This window comes from Stereum hirsutum (genome assembly GCF_000264905.1).
Source record: "Stereum hirsutum FP-91666 SS1 unplaced genomic scaffold STEHIscaffold_13, whole genome shotgun sequence".
In the NCBI taxonomy this organism is placed as follows: domain Eukaryota; kingdom Fungi; phylum Basidiomycota; class Agaricomycetes; order Russulales; family Stereaceae; genus Stereum; species Stereum hirsutum.
The window spans coordinates 1574513-1592821 of NW_006763143.1; the positions used below are offsets into that span (position 1 = coordinate 1574513).

Genomic DNA, 18309 nt, shown 5'->3' on the forward strand with positions numbered 1-18309 from the left:
CACAGTGCGTCACAAAGGACGTGGAATTCGTAGAGCTAGCAATAAAACAATAGCTATTGCATTCTTCAGTCTTCCGTATCGATGCGGGATCCCTATGACACGCACCACGATCGTTGCCTGTTCTCGGCACTCGCGACTGAGACAAGGAACGTTGTTTGTTTTATGACACTCTGAATCAGGTTCGGGCTCGCGCAGAGACCCAATAAGAGATGGCAATTCCGCGAATACTAGACTGAGAGAACTGCGCGAGGCTGACTCTAATTCAGAAGATGAGAGTGTCAAGGACAGACGAGGTAGACGAACAGTCAGCTGCAGACAGCTCGAATTTTGATCGTCCTCTTTCCATACGGCGCCACCGGAATTCCACGATGGCAGTGCCACATCCAGTAATTGTTGTGGCGCAGGATGGGACGGTGATGAGACACCACTCAGCTGTGTACATACTAATTCAGCAGTTACAATGGGTCCGGAACACGACAAGAAAAGATGCGGTAACAATAAGGTACAAGAGACTACATTATTTACGTTCATAAGTTACAGTCCACCAGAGTTCGCGAGTTCCCGCCGTTTCTGCTGCTGTAAAAGCCCGCGCAGTGACTGAACTGTCTTCGTATGCTCTGGGTGGGCCTCCATTGCTTAGATCGCGTGGGATATAGTAGAAGGTCGGTCAGTCAAATTGTAGGGAGGGTAAGAATCTTTGATCAAAACCTACCTCTTCGGCCCAGCGGCGTGGATGGGGCAGTCCTTCAGTAGGTGGAACTCACGACCGCCAACAGCACACCCTTCCTTCAAAGGGCCATTCTTTGCTTTCTTGGGGTGATTGGGTTCATCAGCGGTACTCGGCGCCACAGGATGCTTTATACCAGCCAGGCCTGCGCTCGAAGATGATGACACGTTCGGTGTAGCGGAAGGCAACTTAGACGCCGTTGAAGGTTTATTTCCGTTCAGAGCGTTCAGCGTCGACTGTTTAGAAACCGTTGGCTTCGAAGGCGTGGTTTTCGAGACGGGAGTCATCTGAGACTTCAAGGCATTGACTGAAGAGAACAATGGCTGTGGGCGGCCGGCAGCGGAAGAGCTTGACGCAGCAACATTCGACACGGTTCCATTGACTCCCTTCTGTACAGGTGCGCTAGCGCTAAGAGGACTTTGGTGATAGTGAGAGGCTCGCGTGTGTCGGAGAGAAAGTTCTCGCGCTGGCTGTGACATCTGCCTTGTTCAATCAACGACCGATCCTCAATGTGTCGACTTTGGAGGTATGAATTCTTGCTTGCACTTCACTGTGCCTCCATGTATCTATGCTCATAATCAATTCAATACTATCTGGAATATTCCTTCTCAGACTCAAATCGGTGATACCCTTTCAGACTCCAAAACCGATGACTGGGTCACTGCGTACAAGATGCGAGACAAGATGCGCTGTTCGCCTGATGCTCGCGACTCACTCACGGAACCTAAAGTCGTGACGCTTCCTCCTTCATCTGCTTACCGTAACTGATAAAACTTCGTAGGAGACGCTCCTTCTCTTTCATAGTCATGTCGGCGCAGTGTAATTGCAACGTGGCCTCCCGGTAGTGCTAAATTGGATTGGCAAGCTGGTAGACGACAATTTCGAAGACGTCGCACCGGGGCCACCCACACAGCCGGGACAACAATCTCGAAACATTATACTGCTGAACAACATGAAGCGCATGAAAATTGAGCCTTCTCCATCTCAGAAGCTTAATCATATCGAGCCTCCCTTCTCAACACCCCCTCCGCCGCCGCCACAGGCGCCTCCGCCGATTCCAATGGCACCGCCAATGTCAAACGGACCCTACCTTCAGGCCGCCCCGACTTATTTCCAGCCCAACCCAATCACTCCAGCGCAACCCACGGCCGCCTTCCTCCCTGCATTCAATCAGCTTGCCGCCCAGAGAAAGCACTCGGTAGAGTGGCAAGCTCAATCGACAGGACCATCGCACGCGCCTGCGTGGACTGTCAACTGTTTGGGTGAGTGATTTAGACAGTATTATAGCGCCCAGAGCAGAGCCAGATTAGACGGGGAAGCGAAGCGCCGTTGCTGCACTTGTTTATTTCTTTGTGTGTACATGCAATCAATGAGCTCGAAATTGTCTGTTGGTGAAGGTGGTATACAAGGAACGTCGCTGCCCCTCCCCCTCCAAGTTGGCTCTGCTCTGGGTGTGTCTTCCCAATCCTAATCAGTGAATTCTAGTCGACCGGTTACCGAAAGGCTACGGCATGTTATCAACTTTTTGTAGTACTATAAAATATATTAATGTACTTACCTACGAATGCATGAGCGAAAGAAAAAAGAAAACCCCCTCGCCACAAAGGCCACAGTCGAGCCAAATCAGCGATGATTTGAATCGGCTACCGGTCCGGCGTTCTTACTTACTACGCCACTTCGCTCGGGCCACAGTACTGATCTCTATCGAGATCATCTCCTCCTCGTTCCTTACTCCCCTCTTCGAGTCACCTTTGGTCTTGTGCTGCTCAGTCATTCACCGGATTATTCATGTACTTGATTACTGAGCCATGTCTTCATCCTTGGCTTTCTATTCGTTACTCTTGAATGTTGCTTAGATGTCTCCCTTTGCTATTCGTCGACACTTCCTATGGCGACATCTTGGCTCTTCGTACCTAATAATCTGGGTCATCTTTGCTTACTGGGTTATTCTGTCTCTGAATGTATAAAAAACTCGTATATACATTGAATTAAATCTCCAGACTCGATCTGGTCTGTTTCCTCCCTTGGGCACCTCCTCAGCTTCGTCCTCATCAGTCAAGCGCGACCTAGAGAACCCTAATCGAGTCGTTGACACGGCACTGGAAAGAGTGAACAGTTAGCGAAGGAAGCCGTCGCAAGACAGGCCTTTTACAATCTGGGTTGGGCTGGCCGTCAGTGTACTCCCGCTATTGTTCTGTAATCTGATTTTACTCAACTTAGTAAACAGGATCCTAACATTCACGTCGTTGGTCCTCCAACCACCCTCGGTGCCCTGCGCGCCCTTCTCCGCTCCTGATCTCGACGGGATGTCTGCAGTCCTCTGCATTATTGCTTGCATGTGCAGGTGTGGCACATGCGCTGGACCAGTAAGCATTCTTACAAATTTCTGCACCTGTTTTGGGCGAGCTTCCGAGCGGGGAAGGATCTGGAAGGATGCGCGGGGCACCGAGGGTGGTTGGAGTATGATTCAACGTGTCTGTATCCTGGCACTAGATCCAAGACTTTCAAAATCCATTGAGAGTTGATAGAGGAAACGAGAGTGCAGGCGGATGGAGGGAAGGAAGGAAGGCAGAGGCGTTCGGCAAAATTTGAAAAGTCGTGAATTCTAAGTCCGCGTCCAGCTCAAGCTTTACATTGACGCTTATCTTTCAGGCCGGGGCGTATTGGTATCGAGCTCCGATTTTTATATGTACAGTTTTGGTCGCAAATGCGACGTGAGGTCTGATCCTGTGTGTACATGACTGACCTGGATCTGTCTCCTGGTCCGATCCCTGGTGCGTACGGAAAGCTGGAAGGACTGCCTAGATCTGATCACTATGCTTACAGTTCTGCTGCATATGCCTATGCTCGGCCGCGAACTGCCACTCTCCAACACTATACACCACCACACAGACCATTCTGTGTCAAATTGACAGTGTTTTAGGCGTTCGTCTGGGGGAAGGTCCAATCCCTCATGAGTACGAAAGGTGCCCTTATTTGGACTGCCCGATCCACAAAAGTACAGAAATCCTCCAAAATTCGAGTACAGAACCACCCGAATGTTGGGTTTCGGGATCGGACCTCGATACCAACACGCCCCCCTCCTCACTGGCGGCGCACATTTGTTGTGGGCTGGGGGCAATGTCAGAGACCGGCTTGACGACGTTACGGTCCTCAATTACAATTCAGGCGGACGATATTATCGTCCCACATTACATTTCGAGTACAAGTTATATCCTAGCATGACGAGCTACATGACGAGCAAGAAAACAGCTTCTTTGAGGGCCCACTGCCGGCAAGGCACCACCATAACCAAGTACGCTCTCCGACAACTTCGACCGCTACGGAGAGCTACATTGTCAAACTCCTTGGCGTTCGCCATTCAGGCCAGTAAAATTATCCACTACATCTGTCGTCGAACAGACGTGGGCCTTTTGCAAGTCATACAAGATGTTCTAGTGGGGGACTTAACGCTCGACCCCGACATGGCTGCCTCATTTGAACCTTGCGATCCTTCGTTTGGCCCAGCTGACGATGCCGAGGTGCAACAATCGCTTCGCACAAGCTGTTGTACCTTACTCTCTTGCTCTTGTAATCGCAAAAAGTGTCAGTTACTGTTGGGTCCCGATGGACGAGCGGAGGCCGGATCATCCTCCCGCTCCTCCTCAGGGATCAGTCCTCACGCGGCCTACCATCCGTGATATCTGACGCCACACCACTCGCTTACGCCACACCGCTCGCTGACGTGTGGAGACGAGTTTTCATAGTGATGATGTGTGGGACGGGGCAAGACGAGTCAATAGAATTCTTGGATGTCACTGCAAGCTGGCCATGGAGAGGGTGCATACAAGCAGGACTGGTGCCTTGACCGTACAATCTCGATCTGATGTAAAATAGAATACCAGCCGATCCTGTCCTGCACCTTCCTGTTACGCGTCCCGTTCCTTGCTCCTGTCCTCACCCTGCGAAGAATCCAAGAGAAAGGCAAGAGTATAAATCCCTCACTGAGGTGCACCCAGCAAGACACCCAATCTCAACAGAGTCGTTCCTTCCTATGTTCGCTGTTAAGTTTAGTTAGAGTCGTTAGCAATTGGTGTATGCGTACCTCTGAGTAGACTCCGACATATTATCGGAGCCTAAATTGTTCCAAAAATAGGGCGATCTGCCCATGTTGTATCGCATTCCCAACTTACTCGGGCTGAAAGGCGGTGTGAGGGGTCGCTTCAGAGGATGTGATTCGTGGCAAAGATGTATGCCTGGACCCCCATGAAGAACCTTGCGAGCTTGTGATATGATTCCTTCGAACGGAATGGGTGGCGGCTGTAACGTGACGGTTGTATACTCTTGAATGGTTGATACGCGACCTGTAGCGGGTTCAGTGATATCTGAGTGTTCTAGAGTCTGGTGTTCCTCACTGTCTATGCGCTGGAACTTTGGAGACCGTGACACTTCGTCCTTCAAGAGGAGCTCCAATTTGTCTGGTGACATATGAAGCCTTACTGAGCAAGATTTCATGTGTGAAATCTTATCCTTGACCGTCTTTCTTGTCGTCCATCGTCGCTTGCAGCAGACACATGCTTCAATTGAAGAGACCTGCCTCTCCGATACATGTAATGACGATAGCTCGCCAGCAAATCGACGAGACCGTTCTCGGGACTGTTGGCGTGTGTCTGAAGCGAGATGGCGGTTGAGCTGCTGAGGCGACGAGGGGATCTTGTAAGAGCGCGATGGAGAAGAATAAGCAAATCGGCGAATTTTCTGACGAAAAATGTTAATGGAGCTGTCTTCGTCTTCGTGCGAGTCGCTAGCGTCCATGTATGAGCCAACTCCATCTGTAGACACTAGAAATAGTCAGTAGCAAATTCAGTATAAACAGGGGCTAGAAAGCCTGAATGACTCACTGGCTCTCCTGTTCGAGTTATCAGCGAAACCGCGGAAGCCTTACAGCGCCTTCAGAAAGCATGCGAGATCGCAACTTTCCGAATCAGCAAAACCGCGGATTTCTGACGCGTGGTTTTGGATTTGCATCCGCGCCACCGGCGTTTCTCAGACGCCGCCGGAACCCGGAAGAAAGAGGCAGACGGGCAACAGACGGGATTCGATTCCGTGACAGGTGTTTCGTTCCGTACGCAGTAAGTACGTGCACACCAGGCATTAACCTATTATTCCCCGTCCGACGCGTGTCGGTATGGTTTTGGTCAAGACAAATGTGGTTCTCTGTTCGCTTGCTCCAGATCCTTACTGGAAGGTTATATATCTGGCCGGGAAAAATAAAAAATAACAGCCCGAGTGGCGGCCGGTCCGTTCTTGGTTCGTTCGCCGCTGTGTGGAAACAAGGAAACAAGTTTGATAGGCCGACTACGCTACAAACATAGCTCAGGTACAGGACCTCGCCGGGCCGGACGGATAAAGTAAGAACAGCACAAGAAAACCAACTCGAGTCGCGTAAGTATGGTAAGTACGTTCGAAACAAGGATGACCGAAACAAGATCAAGGTGCGATGGATTGTAAACGGAGGTGTAAGATGTGATCAGGTAAAAGCGAAGAATCAATAGCGTTATATGTAGAGGACGACTTGTCCGAGACGGAAACCCTATTCTGCCTGGACCATTCTCCCCAAATTCTCCCGGATAGCTGGATTGCGACTGTGTGTCATAGATGGGCAACACGATGCGTGAACCGTTTCATCTCCTTGGTCGTTTGGTGTACTCCATTCGGTGATAGATGAGCCACCGAGGGGATGACGCCTAGGTAGTATCGCGAGCGATACTCGGGTCTGCGCGTCATCAGTGAAGAGGGTGGATGCTGCTCGAAGGAGAGCGGAGTGGGTGGTGGGTAGTAGTTGGAACTCTTCGAGCAGTTTGGTAGTCTCCTCGAGGACCCTATGGAGGTATTGTTGGCGGAGATGTTGGAACGACGGGCAAGTGACGAAGATGTGGTGTTGGTTATCAAGAACCCATGCGCGCCGATCGAGATGGCATTGGGAACGCCTACAGTTTTCGGCGCCATCTCGAAGCCTCGCAGATAGTAGAGCTGGAGTGGGTAGTTGTGAGGAGCGGGAGTACAATTGGACGATGGCGGAGTAAGCGGATGAGGCGCGGGTGTACGAGTGGTCAGGTAGAGAGTGGTCGTCATAGAGCAGTTTGAGGTGTGTCCGGTTGGGATGGAAAGCGGGATCGGAGGCGTATGAACGTGCGGAGAAGCGATGAACGAAGGAAGCGAGATTGTACTCTATAAATCCATCTGCTTCAGTGAACGGAGTGTAACGATCCATAAAAAAGGTATGGATAGGCATGGGTTGGTTTGGAGAGCGGGTGATATTGGGAGGAAGAAGCACAATGATCAGCATGTGCGTCGGCAATGGAAGGGAGGCTGGTTGAAGACGTATGTACAGGTGTATAGGTTAAGGCGGGGCGAGTGGGAAATTGTGAAAGAAGATCGCGAAGCCATCTGCATAAAGAACGGGCGGGTAGAGCGGACCACGAGAGGGGAGGTTTGGATTGGATGAAGGAATCGGAAATGAGACGAGTCGAATTGAGATGATCGGTAATGATAGGAGGTAGGGAATGAGATAGAGAGTGAGGAGCTTCGGATCGGAGTAAGACAACGGCCGTAATCAAACCATAAACTTCACCATGGAGAGTGGATGCACTTCTACGTAGTGGTTGGAGGGATGCTGTGACGGAACCAAACGTAGAGGAAACGGCTGGGGTGACGGAACGAGATTGGTGTAGCGGTACGGATGGAGGGATCATAGAGGCATCAGAAGCAAGAATAGGAGTGGGGGATGCGAATGGAGGAAGTGGAGAGGCCCGGAGGAGTGCGAGTGTATGATGTTCAGCCTCGTGTTGTCGTAGATGACGGGGAATAGCTAGGGAAGAGTCAAGGCCGTAGGTGATGTGGGCGAGAGATAGGTGGTGAAGCCACGTGGAGAGTGCGGTAGTTTGGTGTGCGGGGATATTGTTGGAAAGGAAATTCAAGACATCGTCACGAGGGGAAAGGGACCAAGTAGGTTGTGGTTGTGAGATAGGGTGAGTAGTGTATGTCCAAGTAGCAATTTGAGAGAGAAAAAGGATATTCAGGCGTGTGAGGGAGTTGATGATGTGTGCGGAAAGCGTATGTTGAGAAGAAAGAGATCGAGAGACATGAGAAATAACAACAGAACCAAGGAATAAGTGTGATTGGTCGGTGTGACGGAAGGAGACATTGAGCTCGGACATGACATTGTGCGCCAAGATCCAAGCCCAAGGGAGTAGGTTACGACGTCGAGTGAATGAAGGGCGAGAATTGCCGAGGGCAGAAGAGGAACCGAGAGGGGAACAGCAATGATTAAAAGAACACGTCCAGTCAGCTAACGTGATATCGGCCATCATACGGAAGGAGGGTACGTGGTGATTAAGGTCACGCTGCAGGCCTTGAAGAGCGCAGGCATCGATGATACGTGTGATGGATGGAAAGTCAAAACCATGAAGGGAAAGAGGAAGCGAAAGAAGAGTGGAATTGAATGCGAAGGGAAAGGAGAGATATTCGTGGATTTTCTTGGCTATCAGGAGATCGAGTGATTTTGCATCTTTTTTGGATATTGGTTGGAAGGATAATCGCGGACGTATAGACGAAATGAGACATTGGGAAACGATTCGGCGAAGAACAGTGAAAGGAAGACGGTAGGAGAGGGAGGGAAATTCGAAATTCTCAATCAGATCGCGGATTCGTAAGTATTGCGTGTGGAGATCATTTGTGTGAACGCGTAGGAATTCTAAGTGATTGGTGACTACGGACACTGGTTGGAGAGGAACGATATCGGAGGAGAAGTCGGGAGGGTCGATGGTTGGGATGGAAAGAGTGGACGGTGGATCGGGAACATTGCGGATTAGGAGAAGGGACTTCGGCCATGAAGTAAGCCAGCCGTAGACGGCTTGGAATCGTTCCATAAGAAGCGCGAAGAGACGGATCGACGAGAGGCGCGTTGCAAACAATGCGGAGTCGTCCATAGCTTCCACCATGGTGACTCGCAGTTGGATGTGGTCGGCAGGGATATGAGGAGAACCAAGACGGGATTGACGCGTGGAGATGACAAGAGCACCGGGATCGCGAGAGGTCATGTCGTGTAGCCAGTGATTAAGGGACATCCGTCTGAGCCGAGCGATCTAGGTCGATTATGGACGAAGGGAGGCCATAAGATATGATGGCATCGTAGAAGCCCTGAGGGTCGAGTCGGTCGAAGCCTTTCTGCTGGTCACGGCGGAGGACATAGAGCGGAACGTTTTCGCGTTCGACCACGTCTCGACCTGTGACAAGAACGATAGCAGGTCACGACCCTGAACGCCGGTCTGAGTAGCGATTTGCCCCTCCGGTAGGACACGAAGGTCAGCAAGAAAAGGCGTGAGGAGAAAGTTGAGCCAGGTGAAGGGAAGATTGAGAAGGAAGTGCTACAAGTGATGCCACGGTAGTTTGAGAGATGTATTCGAGAGCCCCGTTTGTGGATCGTGGATAGGGTGGACGGTTTGACAACGGTGGGGACATGGGACGCGAGGATTTCGTAGTTGGCAAGGTCAAGTATCAACTGGAGGACGTCATCGTTGAGGGCACGTACTTGCCATTTCTCCCACTCGTCGGGGCCAGGAGCTGGGCGTGAGTTCCCTTTGCGGAGAAGGGATCGGAACGACGATATGGTGACAGGTTGTCTCCATACAAAGGGTTGTGCGCGAACACGTTCCTTTACGGCCATCACAGAAGGCGTATCCATCCAAGGCTTCTCGGCAGACGGAGCGAGGTCGTGGTGGTAGAGTTGACTGAAGTACTCCTGAGTGAGTTTCTTGACGTTTTCTGGACTAGTGTGAAGAACATCGGGCGTAGCAGGATCGGCCAGTGCGAGGGGTGGTGCAGAGTATGTTAGTCGAGCTTGGAGTCTCTTAGAGGAGCCACCCATGAGGACACCATTGATACGAGCGCGGTGGGATTGGGCAAGCCGACGTTGGCGCTCAAGGCGTTCTTCTCGGTACAGGAGACGGTGGAGGGAACGACGCGATAGACACAGGAAGTCGATATAGGTAAGTGGCGTGGAATTCGAACTCGAGTGAGCCTGGAATGCCAAGTCATAGGAGGTGACCCAGGGCGCAAAGGACGCCAGTTGTGAAGTGCGGGGCGGAGTGGAGCGTTCAGCGGAAATAAGTCGCCCGATTCGGCGCAGCTCCATGACGATGATCTGTATGCTAGGGCTGGAGACCCGACGTTCGTGGGCAGGAGAGAACTGAGCGGAAGAGCGAGGGAGGTTGAACGATTCGGAGGCGGCCTCATGGAGAACTTTGGTGAGTGCACGATAACGACGTTCAAATGCGGAGTCATCGGTGATGGGTTCCTGATGGACTTCTGCTGATGCCAGACGCGAGGCCGCTTCTGCGAAGTGGGTGAATTGGGATTTTTCGTGACGTCGTGGGTAGAAGTACCAGGAGTAATGGTCGTGTGAATGGAGGATGGTAACTGAGTGGAGGATGCGAAAGATCTCGGAGGTGAAAGAAAGATGGAGGCCAAGATGGGTCTGTGATCAGTTGCGCCAATAAAGGAGGGGTGAATGGTGATATCAGCGCCAGCGATACCACGCGCGGAATGTGCAACGCGGTCAATGATACTCTGACCGAGAGGACCCCGATACGTGTAAAGTGCGGACACGGAACGATCGGGAACGTAGGTCCATACGTCTTGTCCTGCAGCGTTGCGGAGGAATTGGCTATACTGTCTGGTGGCGGAATTTGGAGAGTAGTGGATGGCCGAGCTTTCACAGGAAGCCAAGGTGGCATTGCAGTCCCCGGCGATTGACCAGGAAAACGGGGACGAGAGGCAGAGGTCAGCAATTAAAGGCCAAAAAGAGGAGGTGTCCGGAGAGGTCCCTGGATCCAAGGCGCGTAGAGCCCGATGAAACGGTGCGAAAGCCCGTAACCACTGGTCGTCGGTATGATCAGGTCAAGGGCAATGGCACGGCCCTTCAGCGTTTCATGAACGTCCAAGCGTAGAGCTTGGACATCACGTCGAACTCCTACGATAACACCCCATTTGCCACGGTTTGAACCGGCAGCTGGGAGACCGACGGACTCGAAGATGTCGTAGCCCGGAATAGATACACGCGACGCAACCGGACGAGTTGATTTGGTCTCGTTGATGACCCAGGCGTGTGGTTTGGAGGAAATGATGCCGCCAACAATGGCAGACTGTTTCATAACGTCACCGAGGCCATTTGCATTGATAGCGTAGACTCGGAAGGGATGAGAGGCAGATACACAACGCAAAAGACACAGACTGAAGAAGAAGAACAATAGGCGACGGAAACAAGGCCGACGAGAAGATGAATGGTTACGAAAGAATGGGGATGGTGCAAAAAGGCATGTCGCGCGGCGCCTCTCTTCTAAATCCGCCCGAGATGAAGCCTTGTTAGGCGGGTTCACTGGATTAGGGGCGCGAATCAGAAGGGCCGGCGGAGAGGCAGCGACAGTGGACGGCACCTCATTATCATCCATGTCGTCGTCGCCGTCGTTCACCGTCTGGATGCGACCCTCAGCTGGAGCTTTGGATTGGCGTGTGTTAGCGCGTTTGGGTGGAGCGGCTGACGGTTTCGCAGTGGAGTTGCGTTTCCTAGTGTTGCTGGAAACAGTTGTCGCCGAGGACGAAGCGGTAGGGGTAGTATCAGATGTTTCAGATACGGGAATAGAGGTGGGTGCGGATGGAGGTGGGTTCGGAAGGGCGGGAAAGGTCGATGACTGGAGTGCAGACTGTTGAGCTTGTTGGGTACGCAGAACATCTTCCTGGATCTTGATCTGTTGGAGAACGGCGGCCAGGTCTTCCTCGAGCGTAGCTTGTTCATCACCAGCCGCACCGACGAGCTGCCTCCTGATCGACCGTTGTTCAGCCTGGAGACTGAAAAGGGTGTTCTGGGTGGCGGAAGACTGCATGGTCAGCATGAGGAGCGATGTCTGATTGGCGAACATAGCTGCGGTATGCTGCTGTTGGACCTGGAGGTACTCGAACCGTTTGTCTTGATGCGCCAGTACTGCGTTAACTGATGTGGCGACGGCCTTGCCTTCCTGTCGAAACGAGTCCATCTCGGCACGGATGTCCCGGAGCTCCGCCGGATTGGTGCCCGACCCGGAAGGTACGCCGCTCAGAGCAAAGCCCTGCGAGTTGAACAGATAGAGCAGGACCGGAGTCGGGGAGCCGATATAGGAGGCGAGGTGAGTGCCGTGGAAGGCGGTGAAGGGATCCGTGAGGAAGCGACTACCGGTGTCCCAGTAGGTGAAGACGACGGTGTACATGTCCATCTCGGGGACGAGACGGCTGGCGGAGATGGCGTCGTTTCCGTATTTGTTGCGAATGTACTGATCGATGAACGACTTTGCGCCATTGACGTGCTTCAAGCCGACCACCGCGATCTCGAGGGCATAGAGAGGTTCGACACAGCGAGGGCGAGATGGGAAGAATGAGTGGCCGGCGAATACAGGAGGGTTTTGGAGGAGAGAGTCGACATCCTTGGGATCAATGAGGTCGAAGACAGCACGACTGTTATCCTTGAAGACAAACTTGATCTGAGTTGTAATCTTGCGACGACCAAATTCCGCCTCTAGCATAGGGAGAAGTTGAGCCATGGGCAGCTTCTCGGTAGGCGCGAACGTGACCCGTCGAGACTTGTCCGGTCCTGTGCAAGCTCTCCACGCACAGGAGACTCCGGCTCATTCCTCGCTGTTGAGGTAGTCCTTGGCTCTTTCGAGGAGGTCAGAGCGGGGCAGTTCATGGTCAGGTTGTTAGAGAGATAAGAAGGCGTAGTCGACAGCATTACGAGGATCTCCAGGAGTGTAGCGTAGAGGTGGGATGGGGTTATCGTTATCTGGTCGGGTGTTGTAGGCAGTGATAAGACGTCGGAGGTGAGCAATAGCAGATTGTTGATGTTCGCGCTCGAGGCCCTGCGCGACGGTTTACGACTTTTCCCAAGCCTTAATTCTATCGTAATTCGCTCTCCGCTCTAGCGTTTAGGCTTTCGCCCAAATGCGACGGGAAGTCATTCACTAATCGAGCCGGCCACTTTATCTAGGACTTCTACTCTCACCTGGAAGATCACATTCATGCCCGTATGCTCAATATCGAAGAGCGTGAGCTCACCCCACGCGAGCGTAACGAAGTAGAAATCCCCGGCTATATCGCCACCGTCGCCTACGCATCAACTACACCACGTACGACATTCGTCGAGCACAAGATTCCGTTAATCCCCAGAAACGCCGCGATATCATGGTACTCTCGAACAATCACGACGACGGTGCTCACCCATACTGGTACGCTCGTGTACTTGTTATTTTTCACTGCACGGTACGCCACCACGGGCTTGGGGGTCCTCTTCGGACTGGCAACGTCTGGAGTTCCTTTGGGTGCGCTGGTACACGGATCCAGTAAATGTTTGGGGCTGGGCGGCGAAGCGTCTTCCTCAAGTGTCCTTTGTCTCACGACAAACCAGATGCGTTCGGTTTCATCAGCCCTGCCAACGTTATCCGAAGCGCTCACATTATCCCGGCGTTTGTTTATGGCCGGACATCGACACTCCTCGCAAGCCCTTCTCTAGCTCGTGCTAACGGTAACAACGAGGAGGAAGAGGAGAATGATTGGACTTCGGCATATGTAGACATGTATGTGGTGTCCATTTTCCTCCTATGCTCACAAACGTCGGATTACTCAGGTTTTTCACCACTCACCTGTATTTAGGTTTGTCGACCGAGATATGGTCATGCGGTTCCGTGGAAGTAGGGTCGGCCATCGAAGTACGGTCTCTTGCAACGCCGTGCTCCGACGTGAGGCACCCACTGCGAGTTCAGTGCAATGGGAAACAGAGGGTGAAGATAGCATGGATTCAGGGGGAATCGAGGCTGATGAAGAGGAAGAGAATAGCGATGATGAGGAGGATGAAGAGACGGATTCGGATTCGGATCCTGACTCGGACGACGAGTTCTACAATCTCGGGTCTGAGGAGGAGTATAGGGACGAGGATGTATTGTCCGATGGCGTATTCGGAGCACTTTGAGTCTTTTACGGTACATGGCATAATCTTTAGTCTACGTACTGCTACAGATACACATTTTTACTACTCTGACTTGTGTGTTGGACGCGTCGTATCAACCACAGCATCCTTCTCTTTGACTACCGATGTGCACACTCCTCACCCTGGCCTCAAACTCACATAGTCTCGGGGTGGCACCACTATTGGAGTGAGGAGAGTTCTTCCATTGTCCTTGACCGTGCTTGATCGCATGGTCGTGCGCTGTTGTGTACTTTGTAACACTCAAGACAGCCCGGTAACTATCTAGGCTTCATTTGTATGCCACTCAACTGCACAATCATCAGATTTTGTGTTGAAAGCTCTTGCCCCAGAACGCTAAGCAAACACTCGTTATCAACAATATCAGGAAGCCCAGCTTCGGACTGAAGGTCAACACACAGCAGAGCTCGTGCAGATTGCCGCCCCACCAACGTTCGAACGTGAGCCATCCGCTGTTAGCATCATTTTCATCGTTGACGTGAACGTTTGCATTACCCTTCATGTTCAGCAACACCTGATCACGCCACCCACTTCTACCTCCTGTCCACATATCGCAGCACACTTACTTGCTTCACGCATCGACCCCGATCCCTATTGGCTGCTGTTCCCGACCCAAGCATCAAGGTGTCGGTGTCGACGGTCAGCGGTACCAATCCCACCGAGTTGACGTGATATTGTGAACGGTATTGCGGTGATGGAACGGTGATGGTCTCGGAGAGGAGCGATGAGACGGGTACATTGATTGGACATTGTTCATCGAGGGCGCACTCTAAGCCTGGGCTGTGCATTGCACGAAGAACAAGTCAACACCTCTACTGAGCGTGTCAACGCATGCAACCAAGCAAACCACGACATCAGGCTATGCCATTGTGCAGCTGGCACAGTCGTCGTGGCCCTTCTCAGGAATACATGGACGACACGAAATGCGCAATCAGAAAGGCGTACCTTGGGGTCGCGTACACAACCCGAGCGTTCGCGACTACGAGAGAAAGCACCTCGAGTGGCACTATGCCATCTGGGCCACGTTCTGTGCTTCTGCAGTGCAGACTGCTCTCTTCGGCTCAACGAATCCGAGCCAATACATGTGCCCCGACCGAGATGTCTTGTGCGGGTGTTTGTCGGATCTGGAAAGACCTTTCACCGGTAGACATATAGACTAGGAGAAATCGTTGGTCAGTATCTGAGAAAAGCAATTCAAGCCAAAAGCAGCGACTGCGTTGACACGCGTGCCAGTCACGAAGTGGTCAAATGCCTTGTTATTCGTTGTGTATGGTTAAAGAGAGGAAAAGAGTATAGTTAATGACTTACACGGATTGGAGAGCCAATGAGCGAATGGAATACCTGTTTAGATAGCATTGGTGCGAAGGACAGAGCGAGGTGAAAAGACAGGTGATGAAAGAAAGCGAGAGAGCGCCTCGACGCGTTGACGCGACGGAGACCAACTTCGGCGCCAGCTTATGGCATCACAATTGACCATAATCGGCCACCAGCGCTTCTGGGTAAGAGGCAAGCGGGATCAAAATTCGTATAAACCTCCTACCTTCAGTCGCTCGCGCAGCCCCTCTCCTATCCCCGAAGATTTAACCGTCTCGCACTCGTTCCCCATTGGTGTCGAGCTCATCGTTCGAGGTTGTGAGGACGGTCCTCCTCGTCGCAGCGTGCTCGGATCAAGCGGGCAGTGAATGCGGCAGAGATGTGCGCGCGCGAAAAGCATTCGGAGTCCAAAAATCTGGTCTGGGATGCGGCTTTGGCCTGTGTAGGGGGGTTGACACCCCTTCCCAGGCGTTGCACCTAGAACGAGGTCGCGTCGACCCGACCCAACGGTTTGCCATCAGCCGAACCTCGGCAGCATCGTTTGGGTTGGGTATTTGGTCTACGCAACGTCCCAAACGGCCACGGGAAGTCATCCAGTTACAGTAATTTATCAACCCAAACTTGAACTTAGTGCAGCCTTACCTTGCAAGCGGGGTCAGAGCGGCGCTTTCTCGGTGATCCCTTTTGTTTCCCGCTCTGTAGCTGTCTGAGTTGTCTTTCCGCTCGCTCTCGTCCACGCTCTCCTTCTTCTTCTCTACATAAGTACCGGCAGCTCCAAATTTGATATACCTGGTACCCTCCTTCTAAAGAAACTGAACAGTTCTCTCATTGTTACTTCTTGGCCTTCGTGACCACAGGAATCCCCTTCAACTCCTTCGAGCTCAACTGTCAACAGTCTCAACGCCCCGCCGCTGCTAGCCGCAGATCATACCTAGGCTCACCATCCGTTATATTTGACGTGAAGGGAATCGTACACTCATAGATCATACCTCTTCATACCACAGCGCCGACGTCACGTTGTTATTTCATCGTGATATTTTGAGGGAAAATCCAACATGGACACAAAACTGGACCGAATGACGACGACGCGTTCTTCGAACCAGCGAGGCACGCCACCTCACACTCACACTCACACTCTCGACAGCTATCAAGCAGCAAACTCTCCGTCTCCCTGGACGAACGGGAATACAGAGCGTCTCTCGAAAGCATAAGATATTGGACGTATCAAAGCAGCTCTCGGCCGACCTTCATGATCGTTCAAGGTTCGGCTGTTTCGCTACACCTTATCTCTCTCAGCCATAACTAACGAGCGACGACGGGCAGTTCAAAGTTGAAGAATAAAATTTGAGAGTTTCTCCGTGCCTTAGCACTTGAACCACCACCCCGCTCCTCGACACCTCCCCTACAGCCTCCGTCTCAGCCTCCGCCCGCTTTTCAGACCTCATCTCCACCACCTCCACCACCTCGCACCCGTAGGACAACCTCCATCAAAACCCCTCTATCCGAAGCCCGCGACAGTTTCATGACTTGTTCACCCTCATCGAGTGCTCCGTCGCCCGCAGCCAAGGGTTGCTTGTGGAGAAATATTTGAAGGTGGCCAGGATCGATTGGTGGTTTGTGAGATGTTGGTGGTAAAGATCGACGAGATAGATGCGGAGGTCTAGAGGATGTCGCTTGGGTATGAATGTAGAGGAGGGAAGGAGACGGTTTTAGGAGACGTTTCAGAAGTCTTTAGAGGAGAGAGTCAGTTCCTGTCTGCTTTGGCTCCGCTCGTGTGTGGAGAGCTTATGTTGACGTTCGCAGGCGTACGACTGGCGAACCACATGCTGAGAATTTGCATGGGCTGCATCATTTTCAGGGATTGGAATACGGGACGAGTACGTTGAACCATCTGGACGACTCGCTTGTACTTCGGACAGACTCCCCGTGCATGTTCGAACACGGCGAAGTCTGCATCGCATTTTCCAAGCCACAGGTATGCCACTCCACATTTTTTCTTCCTCATCTCCACGCATGACTAAGCCTCTACTTATTGCTGATACGTGTGATCCAAGAGCCATTCTCGCGAAGCAGATCTCTACCTCGGCATTCAACAATGTATGGCCCGCGCAACAACGCTCATCAAAATGCTATTCGTCGCGTCTTTTGATATGCTCATGCAAGATATCCGACGGAGCTCATAAAAGAAGGTTCGTTCTCTCTGCTGACGATCATCGTACCTACGCCACACTAGTACGCCACACTAGTTTGCATCACGTCACACCATCTTCTCCCTCTCATGCCCCTTTTGTCCCTCTCGTCCTCTTCCTCGTCATGTTATACCGACTCACTGACTGCCAACCTAGACGAATACGACATCCCTTTGACGGCCCAGAAACCGTCCTCTACACCCACTTCTAGCCCGTCCGCATCGTCCGGTCCTCTCGAAGCTCGGGGGTCGGCATCGCAGCATGATCAGTTGGCTTCTTCGTTCCAGTACTTTCCTCTTTCATCCACCTCCCGACTCTTGGCCCTTTGTTTTCTTCGCTTCAATAGTGTCGTCCTCCTTTCCTTTTTTTCCTGCGATTTCATCGCTTGACCTTTTGCACAATGCTCAAACGTGGGTGCCACACTATTCCTCGGCCCGGTTCGTATGTAACTAGTGTGATATAATTGCTGACACGAATTCATAGTTTTCTCATATAGGAGGGATCTATGGCGTGGTTCACGGCGACGAATAGGATCGTGTAGGGAAGGTTCGTCGAGGTATTGGGAGGGTTGGGAGTGGGGAGGAGGAGCTCGTCGAGGTGGTACGTCCGACTCTTTGGATTTTCATTCATCGTCGTCGTCATCAACATCATCGTGATAAGACCTATCCTTCAATGAATAGCGACAGACGAGTGCGGGTGTAGCTTTCTGAAGCAGCTCTGCACGGCCGGGCGGGAACGCTATCAGTACTGTATCAATTCGGGGGAGTATGAGCTTTAGTGTATTTTACTTAAATTTCATTTCGTTCTTGTCTTCTCGCATTCCTTTATACCGTTGTATTCGGTTTTTTCTATCTCATCTTTGGATCGACCTTTATCCTTTCGCGTCTCTATGCTAGGTTTGACGATCTCTGATCGCTCTCCTCCCCTCTCCTCCCCTCTCCCATCTCAACAGAGCGTTTTCGCAACCCGGCCAATCAGCTGTCGCTGCGACAGCGACAGAGTAAGTCGGCACACTGGCGCTTCGTTGGCGG

At 52.0% G+C, this 18309-nt stretch overlaps 6 protein-coding genes across 6 annotated transcripts; 2 read left to right on the forward strand and 4 right to left on the reverse strand.

Annotated features, from left to right (window-relative positions):
• Window positions 1-708: 708 nt before the first annotated feature.
• Window positions 709-1014, reverse strand: STEHIDRAFT_160213 (uncharacterized protein; the record flags this gene model as incomplete). The annotated part of the gene is made up of 1 exon (XM_007307648.1): window positions 709-1014. The coding sequence occupies one exon, from the start codon at window positions 1012-1014 to the stop codon at window positions 709-711; it is 306 nt and encodes a 101-aa protein (XP_007307710.1).
• Window positions 1015-1046: 32 nt separating this feature from the next.
• On the forward strand, window positions 1047-1997 carry STEHIDRAFT_160214 (uncharacterized protein; the record flags this gene model as incomplete). The annotated part of the gene is made up of 5 exons (XM_007307649.1): window positions 1047-1099; window positions 1157-1253; window positions 1340-1459; window positions 1509-1535; window positions 1593-1997. The coding sequence occupies 5 exons, from the start codon at window positions 1047-1049 to the stop codon at window positions 1995-1997; spliced, it is 702 nt and encodes a 233-aa protein (XP_007307711.1).
• Window positions 1998-4739: 2742 nt separating this feature from the next.
• On the reverse strand, window positions 4740-5194 carry STEHIDRAFT_160215 (uncharacterized protein; the record flags this gene model as incomplete). Its single annotated transcript, XM_007307650.1, has 3 exons — window positions 4740-4767; window positions 4812-4842; window positions 4900-5194. The coding sequence occupies 3 exons, from the start codon at window positions 5192-5194 to the stop codon at window positions 4740-4742; spliced, it is 354 nt and encodes a 117-aa protein (XP_007307712.1).
• Window positions 5195-6299: 1105 nt separating this feature from the next.
• STEHIDRAFT_160216 (uncharacterized protein) lies at window positions 6300-8808 on the reverse strand (the record flags this gene model as incomplete). Its single annotated transcript, XM_007307651.1, has 2 exons — window positions 6300-7078; window positions 7170-8808. 2 exons carry the CDS (start codon window positions 8806-8808, stop codon window positions 6300-6302), a joined length of 2418 nt encoding a protein of 805 aa, XP_007307713.1.
• A 16-nt stretch (window positions 8809-8824) lies between these two features.
• STEHIDRAFT_113720 (uncharacterized protein) lies at window positions 8825-12339 on the reverse strand (the record flags this gene model as incomplete). Its single annotated transcript, XM_007307652.1, has 5 exons — window positions 8825-8994; window positions 9140-9269; window positions 9300-10186; window positions 10303-10593; window positions 10644-12339. The coding sequence occupies 5 exons, from the start codon at window positions 12337-12339 to the stop codon at window positions 8825-8827; spliced, it is 3174 nt and encodes a 1057-aa protein (XP_007307714.1).
• Window positions 12340-12821: 482 nt separating this feature from the next.
• On the forward strand, window positions 12822-14935 carry STEHIDRAFT_113721 (uncharacterized protein; the record flags this gene model as incomplete). Its single annotated transcript, XM_007307653.1, has 6 exons — window positions 12822-13113; window positions 13200-13368; window positions 13445-13727; window positions 14143-14215; window positions 14284-14414; window positions 14618-14935. The coding sequence occupies 6 exons, from the start codon at window positions 12822-12824 to the stop codon at window positions 14933-14935; spliced, it is 1266 nt and encodes a 421-aa protein (XP_007307715.1).
• Window positions 14936-18309: the final 3374 nt, after the last annotated feature.